The sequence below is a fragment of the Astatotilapia calliptera genome, chromosome 23 (genome assembly GCF_900246225.1).
Source record: "Astatotilapia calliptera chromosome 23, fAstCal1.2, whole genome shotgun sequence".
Classification (NCBI taxonomy): domain Eukaryota; kingdom Metazoa; phylum Chordata; class Actinopteri; order Cichliformes; family Cichlidae; genus Astatotilapia; species Astatotilapia calliptera.
In genome coordinates, this window is record NC_039323.1 from 7200046 (window position 1) to 7222726 (window position 22681).

General features: G+C 42.9%; 1 protein-coding gene across 14 annotated transcripts in view; it reads left to right on the plus strand.

Annotated features, from left to right (window-relative positions):
* The window catches only part of dab1a (DAB adaptor protein 1a), a 227994-nt gene extending 207780 nt beyond the window's left edge, over positions 1-20214 (plus strand). For 6 of the 14 annotated variants that reach the window (XM_026158479.1, XM_026158482.1, XM_026158478.1 and 3 more), the window contains 12 exons: positions 2446-2565; positions 3023-3061; positions 3508-3570; positions 4946-4999; positions 9287-9433; positions 11152-11214; positions 11325-11421; positions 12277-12683; positions 13310-13505; positions 13608-13756; positions 15139-15235; positions 18215-20214. In XM_026158479.1, the coding sequence (XP_026014264.1) occupies positions 2446-2565; positions 3023-3061; positions 3508-3570; positions 4946-4999; positions 9287-9433; positions 11152-11214; positions 11325-11421; positions 12277-12683; positions 13310-13505; positions 13608-13756; positions 15139-15219 (1416 nt within the window). In that variant the 3' untranslated portion in view covers positions 15220-15235; positions 18215-20214. The remainder of the gene's footprint in view (positions 1-2445; positions 2566-3022; positions 3062-3507; positions 3571-4945; positions 5000-9286; positions 9434-11151; positions 11215-11324; positions 11422-12276; positions 12684-13309; positions 13506-13607; positions 13757-15138; positions 15236-18214) is intronic. The other 8 variants (XM_026158484.1, XM_026158489.1, XM_026158485.1 and 5 more) reach the window with 8 other exon arrangements.
* Positions 20215-22681: the final 2467 nt, after the last annotated feature.

The following is a 22681-nucleotide window of genomic DNA, read 5'->3' on the forward strand; positions in this document are numbered from 1 at the left end:
TGATTTTCTCTGCTCACTCTCTTTTCATACCTTGAGGTTTTGATCGAGGAAAAGCAAAAAAGAATGGGAGAGAAATCACAAGAGAAAGTGAGGATTAGAGCACGTATTGTCAAATGTAAAACGGATCTGAATTTAAAAGAGTGACAGTATGTTTCAGTGTTGGCTCAGCGGGAGAGAAGTTTACCCCAGCGTGTATGTCATGTGCCTTATTCGGCTCAGAATATCTTGCAGAAAGCCAACACTAAAATAGAACTACATTTTGCACAACATTCAGTCTATGAACTCTGGCTGCACTCCGCATAGCTCCAGTCAATAATTGATTAGGTTTGAAAGACCGTTGTACTATAAGACTCTTTGTTATTGCGCTGTGACAGTAGTTATAGGTTGTGAGTCATCTCGCTGGTTTGTTGTCACCACTTTTGTTCATTCGAGGAAAGAGGTACAAAGGTAACACAAGGCTACAATTTTTGCTGCGTGAAGCAATAGATCATGCAGTGACTGTGTTCACCCCCTGCCCGTTTCCATGAAAGTGTGCAGACAGCAATGTCTTAAACATACTTACGTGTTCTGGGTTACTTCACTTACGCCTCAAGGTCAGTGTTTAATTACTTGAAGTGGCACAGAAAAAAAAGTGGCACAGAATTTTTGGCATCCTTCCCACTGTCGCCAAAGCACTTGCTCATAGCGATTCATATGATTGTTGAGGTTTTCTCTGTTGTATTATTGTAGGGTCCACCTTACAATATAAAGCGCCTTGAGGCGACTGTTAGAGGTGGGCGGAACAATCCAAATATCAATAGTGTCGATACCAACTCTGGTATTGGTATCGGATCGATACTAGCCAAATAGGATCGATACTTTGTTTCAGTAAGTAGCCCACTGAATTGTGTTAAATTATAGATTTTGGGGGAATTAAACAATACACCTCAAACACGCACTATGAAACATGTCAAACAACAGAATTTGACCCAAAACGCTTTAGAGAAGTTGGAAGATGTGTTTTGTTGTGATAACTAAGTATTATAGAACGTAAAAATCAGAGTGAGTTAGTGGTGATGAGCCGTCTCTTAAGTCATCACACACTGTCTCCCGAACATAAGCTGCCTTTACAGGTTAAAAGTATCGGTACTGGTATCAGCACTTGGTTTACTTGGTATCGGATCGATACTAAAATCTGCAGTATCCCACAGCACTAGTGACTGATGTTGTGATGAACAAAATTGAATTACATTTTTTCTTATTTTTATACTGTGAAAAGATTCCTGAAAAGCTAGACAATTAGTCTTTCTTCTGTTACAATTTTATTTGGGCAATTTAAATTATGAGGGTGTATTCTGCTGGATCAGCTTTCTGTAGGTAGAAGTTGAAGTATAATCAAAGAAGAGCACTTTGTGTAATATATCTTTGAGAATGAAAACTTGTCAGATCCCGTACAGCAGTTTCTAATGCCTATTCTTTTTTTTCTTTTTTTTTTTATCTCTACTATGTATCTACAGAATTACAAGTTAAATCTACAAGGAGCATTTAAAATGTTGCACGACTCTGTCTGTAAAATGCAAAGAAACCTGATTTTTATCCTAGATGACTTCTCCTTTTAAGTTAAATCACTCTATGGTCCTGTTCTAACCAGTTGTGCTTGTTTTCCTGCAATGCATACTGGATGTCCTCTAGTGTCTAGAAGTGGTGGCCCTTTGATAAGTCTTGGGGAACCACATCTAATTAGTTGGCACCACAATTCAGGTGTTTCCGGTGAGTGTTGTCCCTCACATGGTTCAAGACATTACAGTAGAGCCTCAGTCTGGAGGATTACCTCAGAGTGCACAACCCTGTGAAGGTAAAAAGCAGAACCTGCTCTTGGTCACACTCCTGACTGATGTGCTTTCTTCCACCTTTTACTCCAGAAACAGCTGTTCTGTATTTGGGTCACAGTCAGCGATCAGGGTCTCTTAATGGGTCATGTCAAACTCACTCACATCTTCACGGAAAGCTTCATAACTCAAAAAGAAAGCTCAGTAGAGACACAGAAGAGGCCTCTTCTCTGTGCATGTTTGTCAAATTGCAAATGCAAATCTGAAAAACTTGCAAGGGTAATGATCAGAATCACCTTTACTTGTCTTAAAAGTCAGAATTTACTAAAAAAGTTGAAGAGAAATGTGCACTTGTTAGAATTTAAAGCAGGGTGTGTGATAAAGTGACAGTGAGATGGGACAGATTAAATGTTTTGGCCTGAGGCCTCTGCATCATTAAAGTGAATGAGGTGGTATCTTTTTCCGCACTCTTCATGTCAGTCTGATCATGGCCTTAAACTCCTGTCGTGAAGTTGGGCAGGGAAATTAATCATCACATAACGAGAATGAACATGCAGTTCTTGAGTTCTGATCGGTGTTGTGCTCCTGTTAATGTGTGTGCCTGTGTTAATGGTTGGATAATGTGTCCTCGTCCTAGGCTGAACCTGTGATTCTGGACCTGCGGGACTTGTTCCAGCTTATCTATGACATAAAGCAGAGAGAGGAGAAGGAGAAGAAGGCCCAAAAAGACAAGCAGTGTGAGCAGGCGGTGTACCAGGTACTCTTCTCAACTCTCTGGTATTTTTTTTTCTTTTAAACAATTTCCTTAATCATCTGCCATAAGTATGATGAGGTTCATGTGAGAGACTCTTGACAGATGAGTCAGGTAAGACTTAAAAAAACATCAAAGAGTAACATACGGAGCACCCACTTTCAGGTTTCATCAGTGGTACCATCTGCCCATTGTGCTTATTCACCTTCCTCTGTTCTGTCTTCTGTACGTCTCCTGTTTAATTTTCTCTTTATCTCTCTGTCTCGCTCGTTCTCTGATGATTGCCAAATGATTATCTGAATGCTGGGAAGCCGCTATGTCTCGCTGTGCTTTCCGCCTACTCTCTCTACTTCACCGGCTTAACTCTCCGCCTCTTCCCTCTCTTCTGTCTTCTCACCCCTGCTCCTCTCTCCTCCCCGTTTGATCTCTCCCTCTCTTTCCTGCTGCCGCCGCTCATCCGCAGACAATACTGGAGGAGGATCTGGAGGACCCTGTCTACCAGGTAACTTCTTGACCAATCCCATTGCTGCTGTCACCTGCTGCATTTCTAGCCAGTCAGCTTGCTCCTCTGTGTGTGCACTGTGGGGAGACAGCTCCTGTTTGGGTAGATCTTCGTAATAAGCACAACACACGCTGTTTAGGGGTTTGCCGATGTATACAAAGAGACAGTAGGAAGCACTCATATCTGTGTGTTCGTGAGTCTGTAGCTGTGGGTGCATGATTAGCTGAGAGATGTGTTTGTTTTCTCAGTTGCTCTGGGTATTTATTACTGCTTAAAGCCTCCTCCGTGTGTCACTGGGATCTCTTCTTCAACTGCTTTTTAATGAGAACCTATTGACAATGCTGTTTGACTAATCACCTCTGCAGTTTTCTCTCAGTTTCTTTATCTTCCAATTTCCCTCCTGCTTCTTTTTCCCCCCTCTCTTTCCCGTGCTGCTGACGTTGTAGTACATTGTGTTTGAGGCGGGACACGAGCCCATCCGTGACCAATCAGAAGAGAGCATTTATCAGGTACTCACAAGCTCATCTTGTTTGCTTGTGTCTTATGTAGCTTTAAACTACAGTTACTGTGGTTAATCTGCTGACAGGGAGTTCCTAAAAGCGTTTAAGCTACAGAGATTTAATCACCTATTTACTGTCCAATCGGTACAAGCTGCATTACTCTTTAATGGGATAAATATACTGTGGCCTGCTCATAGAATTAATTGCCGTTTTTACACATGAAAACAGCAATTGTAGATACAGGAAATAAAGACTTTAAGAATCTGAGGCAAACAACCAGCCAACACTCTCCAGAGGGCCCTGATAGCTAAAGCTAGCTACTCCTGGGAGATGAGGCTTTCTCTGGGTGCACTCCTCAGAGATGTGGGTAGACCTCCGAGGGATAAAGAGGGGGAGGGTTGGGTGCGCGTGGAGGGGATGTGGAGGTTATTCCTGTTGTGTGTGTGGAAGGAAGACCCCTCCTCTTTTTCTCGCCTCCCCTCCCTCTTTTCCCAAGAAGATGAAAGAAAGCGGGGGAAAGAAAGATTAATCACCAGCCTCTCGTTTGATCTTTAAATAAAATGGATTGAAATAGAGGGAGCGCTGGCGCGTGCACAATCGTACGCAAACAAATACACGTACAAACAAACCCCCACACACACATCATGCGTAAAAAACGTGCGGCTCAGCCAGCCTCCAGCCACAGAGGAACTAATGTATGAATAAAGATGGCAGCTTCTGGAAATACACATGTGAAAGAAGTAAACAAGGCATTGAAAGGAGGAGAAAGAATGGGACAGGCTGTGCTAGATAGATATCCACATTTTTCCTCTGTGCTATTTTTTGTTTTTCATTTACCACTCTGATTAGAGCACATCCAGCTGGGGAAGAATAAAACTTTGTTTCAAGCCTTGTGCCACTGTAGGAGAAATCAAACCATAGGAATCTCAGGATTCATACATATCAGCATTTTGCTATCGCTGCTCATTGTTTCTTCTCATTACACACAGACTCAGATCTATCTGACTGTGTGACATAGAAATATTACATGTCTCCATGTGTGTGACAATGTGAGTTATTACATGTCTGTGGATGTGATAAGCTGCCTTATCCATTCTTTATTAGAGAGAGAGAGAGACCATCGCCACAGGCTGATAGTCTTCTGATTAACCTAGTAAATGAGTTCTCACTCAAAAGATTTTAATTCTGATTATCCCTGCACACACACAAACACTTTACTAGTGATTGATATGATTCCAGGAGAGGCAGGTTACAGGGTTTTGTGTTGGCATCCAGTTTGTCGCAGTGCTGGAACAGTGATGAAGTGTAAAGTTTTATTGCTTAATTACTCCAGAGGTAACAGGCTCTCTTGGCTGTACTCTGAATCTATTGGTCGATTGTATAGGTTCCCACCAGTCAGCAGAAGGAAGGGGTCTATGACGTCCCAAAGCGACACCCAGTGAGTGACCGTGTGTATGCCCGTGCCCGACCTCCCACCCCCCTCAGCCTGCCTCCCCCTCTCAGACAAACCTCTCAGCTGTCCCACGTGTTACTCAACGTGGAAAGCCTTTCTGCTTCAGCGCTCTCCCATCATGCGGTCATGTGGAAGCTCTAATTTCGCATTTTATTCTACTTCCTTTTAATATATCTCCCACACAGTGATCAGTATGTCTAATTTTCCCCTGAGAGGTTTGCTGGGATCCAGTGCCTCATGCAGTGTGCTGTGCTATTGTACTGCTTGTGCTGTAGTTATGGTGGCTGGTGCCGTTCTCCTCGTGCCCCGTGGTGCCTGCTCCTTATGGTTAACTGGGATAATGTGTGTGTTTGGATGTTTGTGTCATGTCAGCTTTCTCAGTGAAGCATGCTTGGCTGTGGTTTGGCCAGTCATGAAGCTTGCATGATGTTATCCCAGACTGCACTGATCACGTATTTTGTCACTGTTATATTTTCGTAAAAATGATGTTATTACGTCTGACTGTAAATGTGCATGACATCATATATTTAAAATATACTTGAGCTTTGTTGAGCAGTTTTTCACCCTGTCTGTGCCTTTTGAGTGAATGTTTGCAGTGGAAATCTGTATTCCTGTTTGCGTGTGTACATGCAAGCCTCTGTTCACACTGCCGGTAGTTATAATGAAAGATGACCTTGACCACTGTCAGGCTGTGCTATACCTCAGCTGCTCTTTATCTGCCCATAAAGATGGAAGTTATATTGCGGCCTGATTTAATCTACTAAAATCTTCACACTCACAATAATCAAGCTGTTGATCTGCTGGTGTGTGTTTTGGTTTATGAGTATTTGAGCTTATATTATTTGAACACACACTCCCATTTAGCTCTAATTATTTTGTAGAGCTCACCACCAGTGCCTGAAATCTCTTTGTGTATTCCACTGCTGTAATAGATTGCTAAACTGGACTCCTCAACGTCACTACTGGCAGTGACGATCTCACTCTATGAATTTTGGTAGTCTTGAAATCAGTCTCGCAGTTTTCTGGCTGTATATTATCCCCAGATTTAGTAAGAAGCTTACAGGCACTATAGTATTTCTGTTCTCTCCTCACCCAGCCCACAACACATGCTGTTATTTGGATTGCCTTTGTGTTGGCAGGTGTCTGAACGTGAACAAATCCAATATTTCTCTCTTGTTGTGCAACCAATTGGGCTAGTCAGTCCATTGTGGCTTAAATAAACCAGATTCAAGTCTTTTGTGCTTCCCAGTCAGTTGGAATGTGAGCATAGATCACAGAAATATAAATGGACCAGAGAATTTTTTTTAATTTCCTTTGTGGCAGACAACTTGTAGGGTAATTTGCAGATACTTTCATTTAAATTAAAAATAAAATCCGGGCATCAAAGGGTTAAAAAGTGCTGCTGCGCTGATCTCTCTGTGGATTAAATGTTTCGAGCATGTTGCTCTTCAGTCAGTAGTGTGACACCAGAAGTCAAACTCTAGCCATCTTATCATATTGTAAATATATGCACGCTCCTGATGTCCAAGTAAGGTTTATTTATATAGCACTTTTAAGACATTAAGGTGTTAAAAACACAGTCAAAATGAACACATCTGAATCAAGTAACACACACAAAAACATGACCCTGTCTGAATATGATTTTTTTAAAGGATACCACAGAGTTAAGGGTGCGAATTGAGAGAAGTAAGCTGTTCCACAGGTTTGGAGTTTACAGCTCTCATTAGTTTTCAGATGGGTACGTGGAATCACAAAAAGAGCTCTACCTGTGGATCTACAGATCCAGTTTGGTAAATATGGAGTTATTATGGTGAAAGGAATTTAAGGGAAACTTTATGGTTATATGAAGTGACAACTTGGTTTTCAGTGTTGCTAAAATAAAGTTGAAATAATGTGTAAACATAGACATTAGGATGTAATCTTCTTATTCTGCTGTCTATGGCAGAAATGTTGGTAGCTGAGTGACCAGACACAGCAGCAGGTTTGTTATTTGTAGTGGATTCAATATTTATTTTATTGACAATAGAAATTCACCGTCCTCTCAGAGGGACTGACAGTAGACAACAGTGCAACATGACATCGATGTACACAGTACACCTAGATGAAATGATCTCATCGGCTGAAATGTGACCTCCTGTCTAAAGCAGTCTCTTCTCTTGTTTAATCTGTCACCGTCTTAAATGATGGCAAATCAATAAAACACACACACGCACACATAAAGCGATTCCAATCTACTGAGCCCTTGACCCTCTGGGACCTGAGCGAGTCTGTTGAATCAACAGCAGCCCTCAACACCTTAGAGTTCACATGCAGAGGTCAGTGTATTTCCACCACACATCATGGCCAACTCAAACACTGTACTACCTTAATAGAATATGACTGTAGACTGCTTATAAAAGATGGACAAGTGATTACTTGGTGACTTATTAGTAAAACACAAGATTGCCGTTAATAAAACTGAAGTGCAGACTTTGTGCTGTTTGTATGTTAAGCACACAGAAAGGCATATTTTTTGTTAGGTAATTGCAGTTATTATGAAGGGGGAAATGAGTGATAGAAACCCGAAGTAGAAGGCTGTGAATGTGTTTATTCCAGTGTTAAAACTGGGTATTTTAACACTGGACTTTAAGGAGATTGACTCACTTTGGTATCAACCTGAATTTGAAAGTTGCAGAACTGCAGATATTGGCACTCATGCATTGGCTTCAGTAGCATGATCAGTGACATCATCACAAATATTTAGCTTGTTGTTGATTTTGTGGCATTTGGAACAAGTATTCCCAACAGGGAAGATGATGGAAAAACTATCCAATGGCAACACTCATAACACGGTTGATGGGCGTTTCTTCTCTGCCTTCTTTATTTATATATCACCAAACAGCTGATACTGGCATACATATTGGTCGGGCTCTATAAATTACATTGTGTGTGTTTGTGTGTGTGGTGTCCTGTGAGACAGAAAGGGAGAAAAAGAGCTCTAAAAATTAGTTATTGTTATCCATTGTGTGTCCGGTTGTGTTATGAGTTTCGTTGTGTGTGTGTGTGGCTTTGCGTGTGGCAGGTCAGCAGGGGTTTTTTTTTGGTGCGTGCCAATGTGATCAGTCACACGGCAGGGGATCAGCAAGGTGGTGTTAATTAAAGGGGATGCGTTAATTGTATGCAGAACACATGTGCACAGGTAATTACTGTTTCCCTAGAGACGGCTAATTGATAGGTGGCGGCAGTACTGATAAAGATAAAGGGCCAGGCAAAGAGATGGCGAGAGTGTATAATGGGCGCAGAGGGATAATTGGCGGGGCAAAAGAGAGAGAGGGTGGTCAGACTGGGAAAGTGAAGGAAGAAAGATGGAGAGAAATAGGCAGCAGCAGAGTGGAGCTTTAAGTGATGAACACAGCAGATCCTGCATGATTTAAAATATGCTCCACCCATCCAAAAAACATCAGATGGATTAAAATTTAGATTTTTAATAAAAATTAATATGGTTAGTATTGAGCAATCTGTTATTGTTCTTTTCACTGTCAACTATTGCTGGCCATATCTCATGCTTTCCTGCAACGAAAATAATACATTCACAATTGCTGTCATTCAGTGAATACTATAGCTCTGCCAGACCAATCTGACGTCATTTTTTAGTGCCAGTGTTGGTGAAAGGAACCGCAAAGCCCATCACTGTGCTGTAGCCTACAAAATGTAGTTGTTTTGTGCAATCAGATTGGAGTGCAAAATACATGGGAGTAGTGTGTTGGTATGACCCTTTCACATGTCTTATTTTCCCCGGCTATAGGTTTTTAATGGCAAATGGGCTTTTTCCAATTATGTACTCCCTCACTGTGCTCTCACATGAAGCATGTTAGTTAAACCAGCTCTGTTTTCTATGTCTGCCTGCTTGTCAGTCTCACACTGTGGTTCCTGACGCATGGGAGCAGGCTTTACAGAAATACAAATAGGGTTTAAACCCCAGCTCAGTGCTGTAGTTTAGACAAAAGGTAGGGATGATCTTTAAACCTCTTTAAATCTTCACTTGGTCTAAGTCAGACAAGAAGAACACTGTTCTGTGACTGCGTGTGTGTGTGTGTGTGCGCGTCCGTGCGTGCGTGTGTGTGTGCATCACTAGAACACCTGCAATCCATCATGTTCCTCTCTTTAAAGAGACTCATTCCACCTCCCTCTGTCCTCCTCTTTCTCTCAGCGTGTATGAAAGATAACTAACATGTTTGTGTGCGAGAACATTTTCATCCCACCTGCCATCTAACTCTGGGGTTGTGATTGCAGAATGGACATAAAAGAAAACCCCACCACCACCATCACCATCATCAACATCATCATTCTCATGAACAACCCCTTCACCAAGAACAAACCGAACAGCAGCAGCAGTCGCAGTCACATATGATAGACTTAGACCTGGATATGGTGACTCAGGTAAGTTGTTACAGTATACTAACATGCACTTTGTAGTTCAAACTAATGCAATGTTCAAAGCTCTAAACAGGGAACATACTGTCCTGAGCGTTAGTTGCCGTGAACTACTCTTTAATCACGTCCTCAGATGATCTTTGGTGTTCGCATCCTCGTCTGTACCTCCAACTCTGTTCTTCTGTACTCATAAGTGACCCCAACTCTTAACCTCTGTCATTTATGAATAAAACATGCAACCTTGTTGTTGCCATAGTAACCAGGTTCAGGCAGGAGTAAAGTCAAGAGCCGCATGGGTGCACCCATGCATTCATGCCGCCGTGGTGTCCATGTGTGAAAGAGGACAAGCCAATGGAATAGAGAGAAAAACTCTCACTTAGCTCAGAGCGGAGGTCCTTTAAGGGCGGAGTAGACGTAAAGGTCATAGTGTCTGTCAGAGAACTGGTGTGGGGGTCAGCAGGGTTAGCCGACAGCAGCGGTCATCGCGGCTCCGAGCACATTAATAAAGCATTCATAACACTATGATAATCACAGCAACCTGACCTCACCAACCCGCCGCCGCACACGTAAAGAATATTGAGCGAATGGAAACTGGACAGAAGGTCTATAAATATTCAACTTCCTGTGCTGTTTGAACACTCTCTGCAGTACATTTTCCCCGTGCATGTGGTTTCACATTAAAGAACATCAGCACGGGCTCTGTCATTGACGAATGATTCATTGATGAATGCCAGAGGAAATTTATTGTAAAGTTAGAAAAACTCTTAAAATGTGTTCTGTGAGTGGAAATCCTTTTATCAGTGCCTGTGAATGCACTATTTTGTCTATCTTGGATATCTGGCTTATCTTGTTGATTCCATTTTGTCTGCTTTGCTAAACTCTGCTGCAGCCGTAGTATATATTACAACTTCCTATCCCTCTTAGTAAAAAAAAAAAGCCTTCTAGACTAATAATGTAAAACACCATGCTCACAGATCCATTTTCTGATACGTGTAAAAAGAACTTTGTGGTCTATGCGTGACCCAGGAGAGTGAACAAAAGGGAAGATATTCTAAGAACATTCATTATCTCTAAAGAATTTATCTGCATCCATGATTTATGCTAATCTCTGACCATGTGTTCAAGGCTTAAATTCCTTTATCAACTAAAAATAGACTATCCTTCACTTGCCACCAGCCTAAAGATATTAATAATGTGCAAAAAAAAGAGGCAGATACTAAAGTGAAGGATCATGTGAAACTGTGAAAGGAAACAGAGTGGTACAGAACCAATCCGGATTGAATACAAAGGCTGCTGTCTCCGATAGTTATTCCCTCTGGGACATACCACATATCTTCCACAAGAAGGAAATATTAATGACTTGTCCAAAAGACGACGCTGCTACAATAATGATACTAGAGGGTGTGGTAGTCTGCTTTTAGATCCACTGATGGAAAGAATCTTTATCTGAAGCAGATGACAAAGATTGTGATAACTCCTGGTAGGTATGCCATCATAATCAATCATTTCATCTCATTATCCCATCTCTCCACACCCCTCTTTTACCTCTTCTGTTGCTGCCAAAGTCCTCAGGTAGGTAGCTCTAACATACCGAGCTAATGTCGCGTCGCATGCGGTGTATGATGCACGTTGCACTGGAATGTAGAGCGATTCAGAAATTGCATGTAGTCTAATATTCCCGCGATTGTGCCTGACTGCTATTATGCGCTTTCTCTAATTCTCAGAATATCAACCAATTAGAAATTTTTGGAGACATGTCTACGCCTCCTGACATCACCTCTCCATCTGTGAGTAGCCGTTATACATACACATTTACATCTTTTGAAATAATACCGGCATCTCCACTGAGTTGTCTCCTTTTCGTTGTCCGCCTGACCTCCAACCACAACCTGCACAGACTCCCGCCTCTCCAGCCAACACCCTGGACCCCTCACAGGGCTTGCAGCCTCCCACGGAACTGTTTGCTCCCTTCAACCCTGCGTCTGTGCCCTCAGGTAAGACCTTGTTTACGTTCTGCTTAAATACAAGGCTTCTAAAAGCCAGTGGGTAACAAGCTCAGCAGGAGAGACATGAAGGCAAACTGGAGACTAAGAAGATTCAGATGCAGGGGGCATCTGAAGAAGAGAAGAAAAGGGGTTGTGCTGAAATAAATATAGAGCGATGGAGTAGAAGCGAAACGTAGACGAGAGAAAGAGGAGAAAAGGTGGCATTGGTTGTGTGTTGAATATGAAAAGCATTATTATCCCGCGGCCTCAGATGCTGCTGATTTACTTGTGGCTGAGCCAACTGCGTCAGACGGGGGAAAGTAATAAAACATGCCGCGATGATTGTAGTGAAGACTTCTTTGTGCACAGAGCTACTGTGTATTTAGAAATTGGTATAAAGGTTTTGCATCTCTTTATTCACTCCCCTCATCACCTCTGCTTGTCTCCTCTTTTCCGTTCTCTGTGCATGTGTCAGAGCAGCCAAGGTTAAATGTCAACTTTCTCCACTGTAGTTAGCAAGCAGAGACTAGAACCAGGAGACTAGTGAGTGTGAAATACGAAACAGCTTTTACTGATGAATCTGAGTGATTTTAATGAGTGTGTTGGGTTCTACCTTTTCATAATGACTCTGCCTCATTCTGGAGGTAATTATAATAGTTCACCATGACCATTAAGAGACACTGCATTAGCTGCGGGCAAAAGTAGGGCAGCACTCTCTGGTGATGCATGTGCAGGTTTGTGTGTGGAAAAGCAGGCTATGCACTGTGGATATTCGAATCACTTTCTCTTTTGTCTTCTTTTCTTACTCTTTTAAAATGGCGCAGAAAAAAATGAAATAACTTATCTCAATCCACTCACAACCAGGTTATGTGACGATGGGAGCAGTACCTCCTGGCCACTGGTCCCAGCAGGCTTTTGCTGCCCAGACTCCGCTGGCCTTCGGGGTCCAATCTCCTCTAGGCCCGGTAGCCCAGGTGCTGCCAGGTGGCCAGCCTCTCATCTGGGGCCAGGCCAACATCTTCCCTGCCACCCAGCAGCAGTGGGCAGCCATGGCAGCAGGAGCCTTCCCCCCCACAGCCTACCTCCCAGCCCAGCCTGTGGGCACCCTGCCCGCCGCCATGTTCCAGACTCTCACCCCCGTCACGACTGTGACTCCAGCCGGCGAGAGCCATTCGAGCACTGGAGCCAGCGCTTCAGCTCCTTCCCCTTCAGCATCTTCGAGTCCACAGCATGGGGAGAGAGGAAAGAAGATGGGAAAGGAGATGTTCAAGGTGGGGAACTGATGAATACAGAGACGATTTTTACAAATAGTCTTCATAGTCCCATTCAAAATAAAAACTAAATATTAGTTTTTGCTCCTTGAATAATTTATCACAGTTAATTTTCTAATTTAAGTATTTTTTTAGAGTTGCACTATGTCTGGGACCAGTTTTTAATTGCTTGGGTAAGTCTGAAACAAGCCTTAGGGTGCAAAGAGTCATAAAAGTGGGACATGTAAGTACAAATGGACAGTCATACATATTTGGGTTGTATTTGATCATTTTAGCTATGTTGAGCAAATTAGCCTCATTTAACCCTTTAAAGGCTTCCAAAAAATTACATTTTTGGAAATACATTTTGGTTCACATAGTTAGGCCACATACAAACACATCAAAAATGCACATTTTTTCGGATTCAACTAATCTGTAGTGTAAATACATACATATTCATATCAGAATTTTTCACTTGTAAAATCTCATCTATGAGAGAACATATTTCCTCAATCTGGTGGTGTTTTCATCAATAAAAAGGCTGCAAAACATTCAGTGATTTGTACAGTAACCTGAAACAAAGGTCACTAATTGATTGTCCACACTTTCAATGTTAACCTTGCTGACCAGTCTCTGTCTTCCTTTAGGATTTTCAGCTGGCGAAGCCTCCGGCCATGCCTTCGAAGAAGGCTGATCAGCCCAGTTTAACAGGAACCTCAGAGGCGTTCAGCACTTACTTCAGCCGTGTGGGCACTGCCCAGGACACAGATGACTGTGATGACTTTGACATTTCTCAGATGAATCTGACACCAGTCACCTCCACAACACCATCCACCAACTCCCGTGAGCACTCTCTCCGTGTCTGTCTGTGCTGTGTAACACGCTTTTTCTCTTATCACCATCCAGCGTGTAGTTACGCCTTAATTGTTCTGTCCTCCTCTGCAGCACCCACCCCAGCTCCCAGGCAGAGCTCTCCCTCAAAATCCTCAGCCTCTCACGTCAGTGACCCCCCCACCGACGCCACAGACCCCCCCACCGACGACTCGTTTGGCGAGGCAGAGGGCAGTCCCAGTCGCAGTGGAGAGGAAGATGCTGTAAGTGTGGTGTGGTTTGGTGTGTGAGAAATTTTTGGAGTAAGCCAAGTGTGTGCGCCTTCTTATGCTGCTATAACCTGCACAGCTTGTTGAGATCTGCTGATAAATAGCCTTTGTAGCCGTGTTGGCGGGCCAGGTAATCACTCTCGCTGATTAGGGGGCCGACGCTGTTGTGTCCTTTAGTGTGAGAGTGTGTGTTGGTGTTTGTGTCAATGCATATGAAAATGTGCACGTCCAGTGTGGGTTACTGTGGAAAAATGAGCAGTAGCATGCATGAGTATTGGGTTGAGTGTGTGCATGGTCAACACAGCGTTAAATTAGCTGGTGAAATTGTCAGAGACATCATTAAGCTGTTATTAATACCAGCAAGGTAGCATCCATACATCACTACTTCTATGTGGACAGACTCATCTGTGGTGAGATATAGGAAGCGTAGTGCCCCAATTCTTCTTCCAGGGGCAATTAATATTTATTTTACCTGTAGCACCTTAATCTGGGGCAGAAAAATGGGTGAAATTAAGGAGGAGTGAGAAGATGGAGAGAAAATAGAAAGATAAAACGAAAGAAAATGGGGGAAAGAAGGATAGAACGTCAGATTCTTAGGGAGTGCCTTTGACCAAAGTCCTTGTAGAATCTGTGACCTTCTAAGAAGCAAGACTTTTCTAGTTCTTTCCCTGCCATTTTCTTCCTGTCTTCCAATTACTCTTTTTTTTGTTTCTTTCAAGCTTGCTTCTCTCCTCCCTCTCGTCCTTCACTCCCCAGGCGTGAAACATTAGTTTTATGCCTCCAATCCAGCTATTATTGAAAAAATAGAGGACTTTCACACTGCTGAAAATGTCACCAGCCCTGAATAACACACAGAAGCTTTGACCAACCCAAAGACATGTGCATTGGTGGCGGCACTGAGTGAGTGCGGCGAAAAGGTTACAAAAAAAAAAAAAAGCGAGAGGACTGGAAAGATGGAGCAAACGCAGAAAAACAACCTCCCACCCTGTTGTGGGTTGAGGTGCAAAAAGCAGAAGTATTTTAGGGAAAAAAGCAGTGGATCAATAGAAGTAACTCCACAAAGGTTTTCATAACACACCACTGTAAATGAGTGCATGTTTACTGTTTGTGTGTATTTGCAAAGAAGTTTCTATAAAAGGAAAAGCTGCGATGGGCTGTGGTTTTCTACTCTAAGTGTCTGTGTTCCTCCTTCAGAGCATTAACAGCTTTACTCTTTGCTTCCTGTTTGCTCTGTTCTTGTAGTTTATCAATCAAGCGTTCTGTCCTTCAGATTTATTCTTCTCTGTCTGTTTTCCCTTTATTTCCTTCTTATACTCTTCCATGGACCTTCCTTTCCACCCTTTCCTCTTCCTTCCTTTCCGTCTTCCACTCTTTAGGCATGTGGTTCTGGGTCGCCCTGCCCCAGCGAGACAGCAGAGCCCAGCCCAGATCAGGCCAGTCCAGAGGCTGGGAGCTAGATAGCAGCAGGGCAAGGTAGGTATCAATACCTCTCCTTCCCCTCTTAACTCCTTCAACTCTCTGCATGTATCTCTTCTTCTCATTTACTGTTGCACCTCCCTTACATAAGTGTGTTGCATCTTTCTGTTTTTTTTTTTTTGCATCAGTGGTTACATTTTCACTGTTTTACCTGTTTTCATTGCCTCGTTAACACAAGTTCAAAGGATGGCACACGTGTGGTTTGGTTTTAATGCTTTATCATGTGTGGGAATTTTTTGTTTTGTAAGTATCTGTTGATGATGAAGGTGTTGTGCATGTGTGACTTATTGGAAACAGTGTGTGACAAGTTCATCACGCAACATCACTTTGGCCATAGTGCTCTCATTGTGTTCTGTCATTCTGATGTGCACCTAAATCACGCTCAGTTCTCTAAATAGCACACGTCTCACTTGGAAATTCAATAGCGTGTGACAGCCAATCAGAAACTGTGCACTTCAGTGAGCAGGATGTCTTTTGGGATTTGTGTGCAATATGCTGATCTCAGTTGTTTGGCTTAATTTGATCAGGATGTATGCTCACATTTTATGCATTATATACAGTGTGCAATGTCACTTAAGCACCAGGCACCAATGTTAACCGTTGAGCGATATAGACAGGCAGTCACTGATGACGGGCATGTTTTCACACTTTTTGCACTTTGTTCTACAGTGAAATTCACAACTTTCATAAGCTTGAACGTTCTATGAGAAGCATGTCAATATGCGGTTTGCCTATTCAATGACACACAAACACACACACACACTCCAAGAAAAAGAGCCATTTTGATCCCTGCCTCCCTACCCGGTGTCCTCTCCCACACAATTCCCGACTGTGGCTCCTTAATGATAGCTGCTGGCACTCACACCAGAAAAAAATGTGATGGTTTTGTTTTCATCAGCTAATACTGGAGCGCCAAGATTAATGACTGCCCCGATATAATTGGCATTAATTAAAACCCAAGGAGCCTTCAAGTCCTTCCCCACTCCGGGAGAGGAGGAGGGGGGCAAAGCAGCTTCCCTCCCCTGTTGGCCTTGCTCCTCATTCAGACGCTATGAAAGCTGCATGGCAGCAGGTGGATGTGGCACTTAAGTACGAGAACGAATTTTAGAATACTGAGCAGGAAATCTGGTTATGATCTAGCAGCTATGGCCAGAAGCTTCTAGTCTGTCCTCTGTAGTAGGTGGACTGCTTTGGTCCTGGTCCAATTACGCTGTTCCCATATGGTGTTTACTTGCTCAATCACATCGGCTTTAGACATCTTCCCAAACACACACACCTGTGCAGTAGTCCCGGCTATTCCCTGGACAAGCACACCTGTAATCGATACTGTCACCACCTGTGCTCATATTGGAGCCAAAAATATGCGTGTGCTTGTGTGAGTGTGTTGCTGCTGGCCATGACCGCCTGTCCTGTCCTCCCCCTCCCACTGCGTGTCTCCGACAGACATGTGTTCAGGCTAGTGGGAGTGTAAGTGTTTTTTCTGGGGTGATTTCATCATGTCCAGTGAACGCTCCCGAGTCTCAGCCATGAAATGGCCTGCTTCCACGGTTCACTGACCAATCTCACATTGCTCCCCCTGCCGAGGGCCTACCACACGCATGCACATAAATGTCCACACATGTACCAGCCAGGCCGGATATTCTGGCCTTGAGGCTGCTGCCACGCCAGCAAATCACTCATACCTCCACCGAGGACTTGTACTCGCTCTCTCGGCTGGGGATGAAGGAGCTGAAGCCGCCTCAGATGGCAGTGCCTGTTAGATGATGCAGGGTGACACCGCTGGGCTGTGGCTCTGGTGCATTGGCTGAGCAGTGTGTGCTTGCTGTCACTGCTTGTCTCAGCCTCTTTGTCACCTTTCTCGGGGCTGCTGGCAGCTACTTTCTGCTGACTGTCTGGCCTTGGCCAGCCCTGCAGTTACAGCTTTGTATGCCAAAGACCAAAGCCTTAACTAAAGCAGCCCTCCCAGCATCAACCCAAGTATTCTTTTTTTTAGATGAAAGCTGTTGCAGATTGTGCATTATGTAAGTTTAAGCACAAGTAGAAGTGAGAGGTTCAATCATTCGTTGCTTATCTATAAAATGTCAAACAGCATATTCAAAAAAAAGAAAAACATAATGGTTTTCCAGAACCCAGTTTAACATATTTTAATGACTTCTTTTTATCTAGCTGAGCCTCCAAAACAGAACAGCCCAACGTTGAGTCATACTGTGACAGAGACACACCTAACTACGAGCAGTTTGCTCAACTAAACCTTCTTCTAATAGGGGAGCTGTGGGCAGCCCCAAACTCTAAATGAGTTTTCTGCTCTGGAGAAGTCTCCCAGAATATAATAGGAAAGTCAGTAGCCTCCAATCAAGTTGTCTACATGGCAGATTGAGTGGCTGGCTATAATTATGTGTACAATAATAACGACCCCATTGTGAGTGACTGCAGCAGGGTGTTCCATCATCCACTGTTGTCTTCCAGCTCAGCTGGAGAGAAATGCAGACATGATGACTCATAACTGGTTTTTCAAGGCACTACCTCTGATTCTTGCTGGTCCTGGAGGGAGTTTGAGGTGGGAGAAAATATGCATTTACATGGACACTGTGATAACAACACACAAACACGCATGCAGGCACGCGCACACAAATGGCTTTGAGAGTGATGGACCTACGAACGGCCTAAGAGGTAAGAGGAAAAGTGACCGAAGGTCTCCTTCAATGCAGTGTGCTACTGCCACCTGGTGGTGATGTCAGTTATAGGAACTTGCAAACCACTGCAAAACTAGAGCTAACTTGTCAGGGCTTGCAGGTTGCTGATACTTGCAGTTCAGTCAGTTGAGAGAATGAATCATAAATCCGGGCACTCCCTTTTTATTATGTAACACTCAGATGAAACACAGAGGCCAGACACTGACATTACAGATATAGCAAGCCTTTGAAAAAAAACAAAGGAAAGTAAAAATGTGGTAATTTTTTTTTCTTTCATTGACAGAAGAGGAAGGACCCTCTCTATGCCCAGATTAACAAAGGGAAGAAATAAAGAGACACACAGGAAGACAGACCTGACCAGCACTGAGAGAACAGGAGGAGAACCCTTAACCTCTGTTTGTGTGAGTGCGTGTGTGCGTGCATGTCTGGCACATCCCCGCCTGGCCAAGCCCTTCTTCTTCTCCTTCAGCTAACAACCTCCCAGGAGGAGCTTCCACACTCCCACAGTCCTCCTCCTCCTCCTCCTGTCTGCAGTCTTTCCTCCTCCTGAGAGGGGAGAGCCCTCTTGGTCATTCACTCCAGGCAGGAAGGGATATCAATCACTGAGACGGATCCAGTTCTCCCTCCACTGCGCAGTCTTCTCCTCTCCTCCCTTCTCCCTGTGGCGACTCACACTCAGCCTTACAGATAGAACCTGCTCCTCCCCTCTCTGCCCCCCCGTTCCCTTCCTCCTCCTTTGCTCTCTTTCCTCTGCCTCCTGTGTCTGGCCAGAGACTGTGCTGCCAAGAAGGGACTGAATCATGCAGTGCCTCCCCGTCTCTGACACTCCCTCACACACGCACGCTCATCGGGATTAGAACGATCACCTTTTGTTTTAATGGACAGAATCTGCATCTGTAGTGAGGAGATCCCATAGGAGGAGCTAGACTATTAATGGGCCTATCAGGGATGGCCCGTTACTGGGATCACTGCTTCTGATTGCTTGGCTGGTTCGGGGAGTTTAACCCCATTCTTGTGAGTGTCTGCTGGATCACTATGCAGAAACAGACTCTCTGGGAGCTACTCACACACCAACGACATACATCTTGCACACAGGAATCAGCTTACATACTCTCACACATGCAAACACATACACACAGTCCACCTTCTCTGACATGCATACACACAGTAATTTGCCAAACGTCTCTCCTCGCAGACAGACTCATACAGAGGCCAGAGGACCAGACATGCTGAAGAAAAGACACTGAGAGGGAAGTGCTGCAAGTTAAACAGATTCTGTGATTGAACTGTTCATTCTCTATAGCTTTTGTACAATACTGATTAAAAAAGAAGAAGAAATTGAAAAATTTGAATTTTTATTTTATAAGTCAATCAAGCCGCTGGGGTCAGCTCTATAGGAGATATAGAGTCAACATGGCTTTAAGGCATCTGATCGTTGGTTTGCCAAACTCATTTTGTAAATAATGATAACAACCATTTTGTCCACTGGACTTCTGTGCCATAAAATAGGAAGGCTTCAGTTATGCAACTCTTGACGTTAACCCAAGCAATACCAACATATGTTTTCTTTTTCCTGTTGTCTGTTTCATTCGCCTCACCCCCCCTCTTTTGTGCATAGATGTTGTGAACCATTAATTACTCTGGTTCCAGCCCTAAAGCCTGCACCGTGCCCTGCTGTGTCTTCTTGAGTTCCCACCCAAAAACACTATATCGCGGTCCTGAGCTTTTGTATCACAAGACTATCATTTTTATGTTGCAGGCAACAGTCAGGGTCTCACTCACTCACTGTAGCCCAGACTGCTTCTCTCCTCCATCACATTCTCCCAGACTAGTCTCAAAGATAACAGCGATGGGCAGAGGCCCATCTGTCTGTCTGTTGGTCAGGTGCCAAACTGCTGCTGTCTGAGTGTGGACTGCAGCATCCTCTGCTACAACTACATCAACTGTGATGCCAATGACTCCCTATTTTATGGCCAGAGTCCCCATATCATTCGAGAACTCTTTTGGACTATGAAGCTGATTAACTTTAAAACTTTGAGAACTAGATGATGAGCAAAGACGTTGAATAAAAAGGGAAACGTTGCTGTTTGAGTACATAACATTTCTAGACCTATTTTAACTTTACCTCAGCTAACAGTTTCTTAATGTAAATTGACACATTATTTTTATCTTTATGAATATGACATTCTACAGTGGGTTTTTAGATGATTTTTTTGGTTCTATCTTGATTTATGTATTCCACCATGTATTACTGTTACAAATAAACACATCCCAAATGACTAATACGTGTGTTTATGCCTCTGCTTTTGTGTGCGAGCAAGAAAGAGTGAGCCTAATGGTGTGTGCCTAGCAGAGGTGACCCCCCCCCCCCCCCACACACACACCACCTCCACCATCAAGTGCCACAGCATTTTGCAATAATTTAACACTGCTTTAATGACCTGTCACATTCTGCTACACTGTATTGCAAGCTGTCATAAGCTTTATTAGCAAGCAACCGCAAAACAAGAACTCTAACCTTCCTACTCTTGTTCTGTTTCTCACTTTCTACCCACAGAAAGGGTTCAGACACGAGTACACCCTTAATGCACTGTTCTGTAAATTCAATTGAACTAGAACTTTACACATTTTAAATGAACCATTTTACACACAAAATGCTGTCACTGTGCTATTTGGTTGTGGGATTAGTTAGGTATTTGAGATGCTTATCTGTAGGATTTCTGACACCTGTGCAGGTGAATGGAATTGCCTTGTTATTCCTTAAACATTAAAAAATTATATCTGACAGCTTTTGTCTTCCCTCAAACAGTGTCCTGGGTACTCCATAATCTATAAACCCTACTGTGTGCAGCTTATTTGAGAACATTTCAGCTGTGAAAGCTGTCAAAACTGACATCTGCAAATTGTCCAAGATGAGCAGCAGGCTGTGCTGGAAAGATGAGCAGCAGTTTGACCATCTTTATGTATTTTTCAAGAGAGCACCACAGCTATAGTCTTCTCCATAGAAACCAAAAAGTTGCAGACATGTTTAAAGGCAGATGCTACAGGTTAATAATAAACAAAAAACCGAACGCTATCAAGACAACCGTTTTATTATACATGATGAGCCTTATCTTTAACTATCAAATGTATCAGCTATCTAAATATCTTCTAATTTGCCTTTTGAAATTTGTACACTGGATGAAGCCAGTTTAAAGTTTGCATATCAGTGTGAAATGTTTTTACAGATCTGATTTTAAGTAGCTCATTTTTTTACTTGAGAAAATTTTGTCAACAGATAAGATAAGATTTTCAACATGCTTCTAGGAATAGAATGCACCATGAATCACATACTCAAAGTTTTTTGAATGAAGGATGCGGTAAAAACCTTCCACATACAGATGGGAGTAAAACTTAGATCTTTCCCTGGAAAAAAAAGAAAGAAATGGCGTTAAAAGGTATCCAATGTAAAATTGCAAAAACAAAAATTGTTTTTAGTTTACAAGATTACCTACAATCATTTAATTCTTCTGTAATGCAAATTTTCTGGAATGTTTTATTTAAATATGCAAATACAATCACCTTAAACATGCACCAGTTACAATACATTTCAAAGCACAAGGCCGCAAAATAAAGACTTCATTCTGTTATTTATAGAATGAAGAATATTATTTATCCACTAGACTGAGCAAAGACATGCTATGTACACCAAACAGCTTGAAATCTACACTCATTGACCACTTCTTTAATTAAACCTGTTCAACTAATAGTTAACACACAGAGCTAATCAGGGACATTGTATAAGCTGACTCCTTTTAGACACGTAGACATGATCAAGATGACCTGAAGTTTAAAAAAAGCATCTGAAAGGAAGAAAGATGATTTAAGTGAACGTGGCAAACTGCTGCTCTACGGGGATTTTACCCCCCAAAACGATCTCTAGGGTTTATAGAGCAATGGCCCAAAAAGGAGAAAATATCCAGTAAGCGAAATGCCTTGTTGATCAGAGGAGAATGGCCAGACTGTTTTGAGCTAAAAGGAAAAGAACATAACTCCCTTTACAACCAGGGTATGCAGAGGAGCATCTCTGAACACAGTGCTCCTTGAAACACTACAGCAGTAGTGGCACCACGTGCAGGAAATTTAGGCTACATCACCAAAGTTGGACAATGGATGATTGAAAAAACATTCCCTGGACTGATGAGTCTGGATTTCTGCAACAACAAACAGCATCAAAAATAGATTTCTCCTGCCTTGCAACAACAGTTCGGGGCGGTGTTGGTATAATGGTGTGTGGGATATCTCAAAAACTTTGGGTTCTTTAGTACAAACTCAGTCAGCATTGTTTAAAAACTACAGTACAATCTGAGTACTGTTGTTGTCCATCCCTTTATGACCACAGTGTGCCCACCTTCTGATGGCTGCTCCCATTAGGAATGCACCATGTCACGAACCTCAAATCATCTCAAAGTGGTTTCTTAAATAGCCTCTAAAGTCACCACATCTCAGTCCAATAGAGCAACTGTGTGATGCGGTCATGCTGGTAAGGACCAAAATCTCTGATGAAAGTTTCCCGCACTTTTGTTGAATCTGTGAGAATTAAGACAAAAAGAGATCCTCCTTAGTACGAGTAAAGTGTACCTAATGAAGTGACCGGTGAGTGTACACAACTTGGTAGTGAGTTAAGCGTATGAGAGACTATAGTCTGCTACAGTTACAAAGCTGCCAAATAAAGACAACGCTTACAGAATGTATTTATGTCACATTATTG